The 6,197-nt window shown below is 49.5% G+C and overlaps 1 protein-coding gene across 1 annotated transcript; it reads left to right on the forward strand.

Annotated features, from left to right (window-relative positions):
* The first annotated feature begins 505 nt into the window (after positions 1-505).
* Positions 506-6,129, forward strand: LOC6042192 (WD repeat-containing protein 19). The gene is made up of 11 exons (XM_001851284.2): positions 506-772; positions 832-989; positions 1,185-1,907; positions 1,962-2,442; positions 2,498-2,626; positions 2,683-3,259; positions 3,317-3,599; positions 4,088-5,340; positions 5,400-5,686; positions 5,747-5,823; positions 5,882-6,129. The coding sequence occupies exons 1-11, from the start codon at positions 758-760 to the stop codon at positions 5,988-5,990; spliced, it is 4,092 nt and encodes a 1,363-aa protein (XP_001851336.2). The 5' UTR covers positions 506-757; the 3' UTR covers positions 5,991-6,129.
* The last annotated feature ends 68 nt before the right edge of the window (positions 6,130-6,197 follow it).

A 6,197-nucleotide genomic window follows, 5' to 3' on the forward strand; every position in this document is an offset into this window, starting at 1 on the left:
AATTTTACATAAAAGTCCCGTTTCAGGCAGCAAATTATTGAAAAACACCTCTTTTTCGCATGTTCAAAAATGGAAGGGGTCGTACCGCCCCTCCGTCACGAGATATCAAAAAACGGACCTCGGATTCGTGATCAGGGATAAAAGTTCCACGCAAATCGAAGAGGGGTCGGGGCAACTGCTGTGTGAGTTGGCGGAGAATTACCCATTTTTATGATGTTTCAATAAATTGCAGTATAATAAATAATAGTTTTCTGTTATTTGTGGCAAAATATATATTTATATTTGTTAATTTTCAAAGAATCAAGTTAAATAAAAAACAGAGATAATAAAACAGAAAGAATGAAACAAAACATTTTCATTCAGCGTGCATTCATTCCGCATGATCCTACCTGGTGCCGGCCTTTCCACCTTTCTACAGGTGAGCAGCACAAACATAAGAAAAAACAACCTGTTGCGTTTGTATGTTTTTTTTTTCTATGCTCGCCTTTATGCTTCCACCAGTAAACCTGTCAGTGCGCGGCTTGTTGTCGTTTGTCATTAAAAACCAAAGCATTTGCGCGACGTCTACCTAGTGGCTTCCATGGCAACCCGTTTCTTAGGAAAGCGGTAAACAGAAATTTTTCACTCTGGCTTCCAGAATTGAATTGAAAGACGGGCGATTTTTTCAACCAAATTTTTGAAGCTGCTGAAAATGGCCGATTCCGAGTAGCTTGACGTAACGGAACCGCTGTGGTGCAGCGTTGGCGCGTGTGGAACAATGAGCGGCGATAAGGTAATTACAGGTTTCCGTTATATTATCCGGTTGAATCGAGGGTTTCTTTTTCGTTTCAGGTTCTCTATCGGAACGAGGAACCGCACGGACAGGGAGATGCGTACTTTCTGTGGCAAACGGGCGGTTCGGCCCAGCTTATGGCCACGACCGGAAGCGATGGAACGGTGGCGATCTCCAATCGGCAGGGACAGCTCATCGAGCGGATTGTGCTTCAAGGGTAAGGCTGGCGGTATCGATCGGTTTTCTTGGCCTTGGGATGGGTAAAGGTTTAGAAGTTGGTGTGAGTCATGGCTTGGAATTGCTTTGGTACTTCTCGGACATGATAGACGTCAGAACAAAATATGGACTAGCTGTATAGCTCTAACGAAACGCGTAAGTTCTACAAGAAGCTCAACAAAATTTATTGTTACAGCCTCTGCGCCGGATTTGCTTGGGATCGAGACGGAGATCTACTTGCTATCATCACCCAAAACTCACCTCAGTTGATTCTATGGGATGCTAACTCCCAGAAGAAGCAAACTGTGGATATTGGTTTGAGGGATCCACCCAGCTGTATCGTTTGGTCCAAACGTGGCATGCTACTTGCTGTGGCCACAGCTAGAGGGAACCTGTCGATCTACAACCACCTGACCACCAAACGTATCCCAATTCTGGGCAAACACACCAAACGCATAACATGCGGAGCCTGGTCAACGGAAAACGTGCTAGCTTTGGGAAGCGAAGACAAGTTCCTCTCGCTGAGCAACGAAGAAGGCGACACGCTGAGGTCGGTCCAGCTGCGGGACAATCCTAGCGATATGCACTTTGCCGAAATGAAAACCGACGAACGAGTTCCGGGCGAGAACACCATCTCGATGATTCTGGGCAAACGGACGCTGTTCCTGTACCACCTGCCCGAGCCGGACTCACCGACGGAGTTGGGCTTTCAACAGCGGTACGGATCGCTGCTGCAGCACAAGTGGTTCGGCGATGGGTACGTACTGCTTGGGTTCAGCCAGGGTCACGTAGTTGCTATTTCGACCCATCCGAAGGAAGTCGGCCAGGAGCTGTGGCAGGTGAAGAATCATCGGGACTCGCTGAACAGTATCGCGGTGTGTAAGGAGCTGGAGCTGATTGCGTCCTGTGGGGATAACAAGTTAGTGTAGTCTTTAAAAATCTACCTTAGTTGTCTAATTGTAACTGTTTTTAGCGTCAAAATTCACTCCATGTCGAATCTGCAAGAAACGGTCAAGATCCTCACATTACACGATCAAGCCGCGATGAAGAACATCGAGTGGAGCTCCGACGGCCAACTACTGGGCGTCACCACTTCGCAAGGCGCTGTCTGCGTGTTCGTTACCAAACTTCACTCCCTGTACGCCGTTTCGCCTCCACGGATCGCTCTGCTCTCGAGCCTTGCCGAAGTGGCCATCCATCACTACGCGCCGGATAAGGTCAAATCAGCGCCGACGATGATCACGCTGGAGATCGAGCCTTCCTTTCTAGCGATCGGACCGTACCATCTGGCTTGCGGCATGAACAACCACGTGTGGTTCTACGATCTGGGACGATCGCTGAACGATAGTCCGCTGCTGCTGGGTGATCGCGAGTACATGTCCGAGATAAAGGAGGTTTCGCTAAGTTCTGAGTACTGTGCGGTTCTGTGTGGCGGTCAGATCATGCTGCATCCGGTAGGTTGATCGGAAGTGGTGATCTTGAACTTGATCTTACGAATTGAACTTTCAGATTGAGTCTTCAAACGAGACTACCCTGAATCGAGAGCCGAAAATTTTCCCAGATGAGATACGTGGCATGGCGGAGTCGGTGATCACGTGTTTGGCGTTGACGAACGACTTTCTTTGCTTCGCTACGGATGTGAGTTCCTAATACAATCAAAGCTATAGCTAACTTACGAAACCCTTTCTCAACAGCTCGGCAACATTGTGCACTTTTCGCTGGAGCGTTGGTCAACGGTAGTTCAGTTTCGGCACCAGGTCGGTATCAAAGCCCTTCACACCGACCTGGATGGCACACGGCTGGTGTTTATCGACGATCACAATCACGGGTACGTGTACATCTCCGCAACGGAGGAAACCATACGGATTCCTGAGTTTCCCAAGCACACGATCGGCGTGCTGTGGGATTACTCGCACCCGACGGTGTTCATCGCGTTCGATCGGACCAGCTGTGTGACGTACACGTTCGTGCGGGCTTCGGTCGAGGGTAAGAAGGTCGACAAGGTCGGCACTACCGTGCTGATCAGCGATCAGATCCCGTTGATGCTGTACGACGGGGATCTTTGTCTGCACGGAAGTGGAGGTCGGTTGACCACGGTCGTGCTGGACACGCACGCGAACAAACCCGGCCGCGATGCGAAGGAACAGCTGGCGGCGGTCGTGCGGATGCGGAAGCACAACGAAGCCTGGGAGCTGTGCAACCTGATCAACGACGAGGAAGAGTGGAAACAGCTGGGACGGTCGGCGATAGCGGATCTGAACATTGGGTTTGGTTGGTAGCAAGTCGCGATAGTTGGTAGATCGAAGCTTAAACCGGTCTTCTTTTCAGCTCTCAAAGTGTTTCGCAACATTGGGGACGTTGCGATGGTTTATGCGCTGGAAGACTTAGTACAAATAGAGGATCTCAACACGCTGGCAGGCTTTTGTGCCCTGCTGCTGAACAAAATCGACGAAGCAAAGACGCTGTTCGCCAAAAGTGGAAGTCCGTTGGAAGCGCTGGAGCTGTGTAGAGATTTGCTACAGTGGGAACAGGCGATGGCGCTGGCAGGTTCACTAGCTCCTGATCAGCTTCCCTTCTTGGCGAGGGAGTATGCTCAGCAGCTGGAGTTTACGTGAGTTTAGCTTCCTTGTCTGCCGTTCTACGCATAATTGTCCCATGTTCAAAAAAGTGCAACTGAGAAAAACGCGATTGAAATTTTTCGACCGATTTCTGTGTTTCTACGCATAATTGTCCCGTGGGTTCCTATTCGCCCTATGTGTCCCTAATCACCCCAGTTAGCAGTTTATCACCCTTATTTGCGATTCTCTTGCTATACAACTGGTAAACAAGACATAATGCTTAGTAAAACTGATGATTCCGTGTAAGAAAATACTTGGTGGGACAATTATGCGTAGAAGTTCAACGATGGGACAAACAGACTTGGTGTTGTTTTTGATGAGTTTCCGAACAAAGTACCAGATTTTATGTGTTTTTCTTAAAGTACACATCAGACTGAACTTAAAAATGGCATAAAGTCAAAATCGTCCAAAACTGACATGGGACAATTATGCGTAGAACGGCAGTGTCTAGCTTGAAGTTTTTTAACGTTTCTGATTTTAGCGGGAATCACGCGGAAGCTCTGATGAACTTCGAACGTGGTCTCAAGAGTGACATTCTGCCGAAATCTGCAGACGGAGTGATCCAGCAGGAACTGCTGACACAACACGTTGTGCTGTGCAAGGCGGGAATCGCTCGGACAAGCGTCAAGTGCGGAGACTATCGGCGAGGTGTTCAGCTTGCGCTGGAGCTGGATGACAAGCAGTTGTTCAACGATTGCGGTGAAGCGCTGATGGCTTCCGGTCATATCAACGAAGCTGCGATACTGCTGGAGAGGGGTGAAAACTGGGACAAGTGCTGCGAGCTGTTCATCCAGCTGAAGCAGTGGAAGAAGGTAGATAACATCTTGCCGAACGTGACTAGTCTGAAGCTGCACGCGGCCTATGCCAAAGCAAAAGAGGCGGAAGGGCACTTTGCGGATGCCATCAACAGTTACCATCTAGCGGGTGATTTGGACAGTGTCGTGCGGATATACCTGGAGTATCTGTCCGATCCGCACAGTGCTTCGGAGATTCTGCTCGAGACACGATCCGTTGAAGGATCCAAAATGCTGTCGAGGTACTTTGAGCAGCACGGTGACTTTGAGTCCGCAATACAATACCTGGTGTTGTGCGGGTCAATCAGTGATGCATTCGCAATTGCTCAAAAGCAGAACAAAATCCGGTATTACGGTGAAGTCCTGGAGCAGAGCTCCAGTGCAAAGCCGAGTGATTATCTGGTGTTGGCAACACACTTTGAAAGCGAAAAGTACACACTTCTTGCAGGGAAATACTACTTCCTTGGGAAAGAATACTCAAAAGCGTTGAAGCATCTTCTGAAAGCATCATCCTTCAGCAACGAAGAAAACATGGCTCTATCGCTGGCGATCGACTGCGTTGCTTCGGCGAACGATGAAAAGCTGTCGAATCAGTTGATCGAATATCTGCTCGGTGAAACCGATGGCGTTCCCAAAGATCCCAAGCTGTTGTTCCGGCTGTACATGGCAAAGCGACAGTTCAAGGAAGCCGCCAAAGCGGCTATGATCATCGCCAACCAGGAACAGATCGCTGGAAACTACCGCAGCGCGCACGATCTGCTGTTCTCGATGTACCAGGAGCTGAAGCGTAACAACCTGACGATAGCGTCGGACATGAAGGCGTCGCTGACGCTGCTGCACCGGTACACGCTGGTAAGAACGCACGTGAAGCGTGGAAATCATCTAGTTGCAGCGAAGCTGCTTCTGGAGGTCGCCAAGAATATCTCCCAGTTTCCGTCACGTGAGTAACTTTTTCAATATTCTAAAAAAAAATCAGCTACAAATCAAGGCACCTTCCAGACGTCGTCCCGATCCTCACCTCAACGGTAATCGAGTGCCACCGGACGGGGCTGCGCAAGTCGGCGTTCGAGTACGCGGTGATGCTGATGCGGTCCGAGTTCCGGAACCAGATCGACGCCAAGTACGCCAAGAAGATCGAGTCGATCGTGCGGAAGGCGCCCCGCGGCGGACTCGAGGACGAGGGCGCGTACGAGACCAGTCCGTGCCCGGTGTGCGAGGCGAACCTGCCCTGTATGGACTTTATCTGCGGCCAGTGCAAGACGACGCTGCCGATCTGTATCGCTACGGTGAGATGGGATGATGTGGACTTTTTGCAGTGTAGAATGATCTTATTTGGTTTGTTTCAGGGTCAACACATCGTGCGAGAGGACGTGGCAGCCTGTCCGGAGTGTGATTTCCCAGCTTTAAAAGTCGAATTTATGAAGTAAGTGTCGGGCTCTCAGCTCAAACAGGTTTGTAGAAATGATGAACTTTCCCTGCAGGATTCTGGAGACCACAGAAAATCAGTGTACCATGTGCGGCGAGGAGATTGAAGCGATGCGGCTGGTGGAGATTGACAACATTCTACCTTACATCGGTACGGGGACGTAAGCGTTTTGGGGAGCGGTCGGCAGAACGTGAGGGCATTCGCTAGCGTACCTTAACTCAAAACCATTCACAAAGTGCTTTAACGTGAGTATCTCATTTTTTTAATAAGTGGATTTATTACAGCGCAGTGTACAGTCGTAATGATGTAGGGATTTGCTTATTTTTGGAAAGATATCACAGCCCTTTTCAAATCAAGCTGCAAGCTTCCGG

The sequence above is a fragment of the Culex quinquefasciatus genome, chromosome 2, assembly GCF_015732765.1.
Source record: "Culex quinquefasciatus strain JHB chromosome 2, VPISU_Cqui_1.0_pri_paternal, whole genome shotgun sequence".
Classification (NCBI taxonomy): Eukaryota; Metazoa; Arthropoda; class Insecta; order Diptera; family Culicidae; genus Culex; species Culex quinquefasciatus.

Excerpts from the sequence above, each read along its gene's own strand:
- LOC6042192 (XM_001851284.2), top strand. Across the intron at positions 2,443-2,497 it reads GTCAGATCATGCTGCATCCG|ATTGAGTCTTCAAACGAGAC; the intron begins GTAGGTTGATCG and ends TTGAACTTTCAG. Across the intron at positions 3,600-4,087 it reads GCTCAGCAGCTGGAGTTTAC|CGGGAATCACGCGGAAGCTC; the intron begins GTGAGTTTAGCT and ends TTCTGATTTTAG.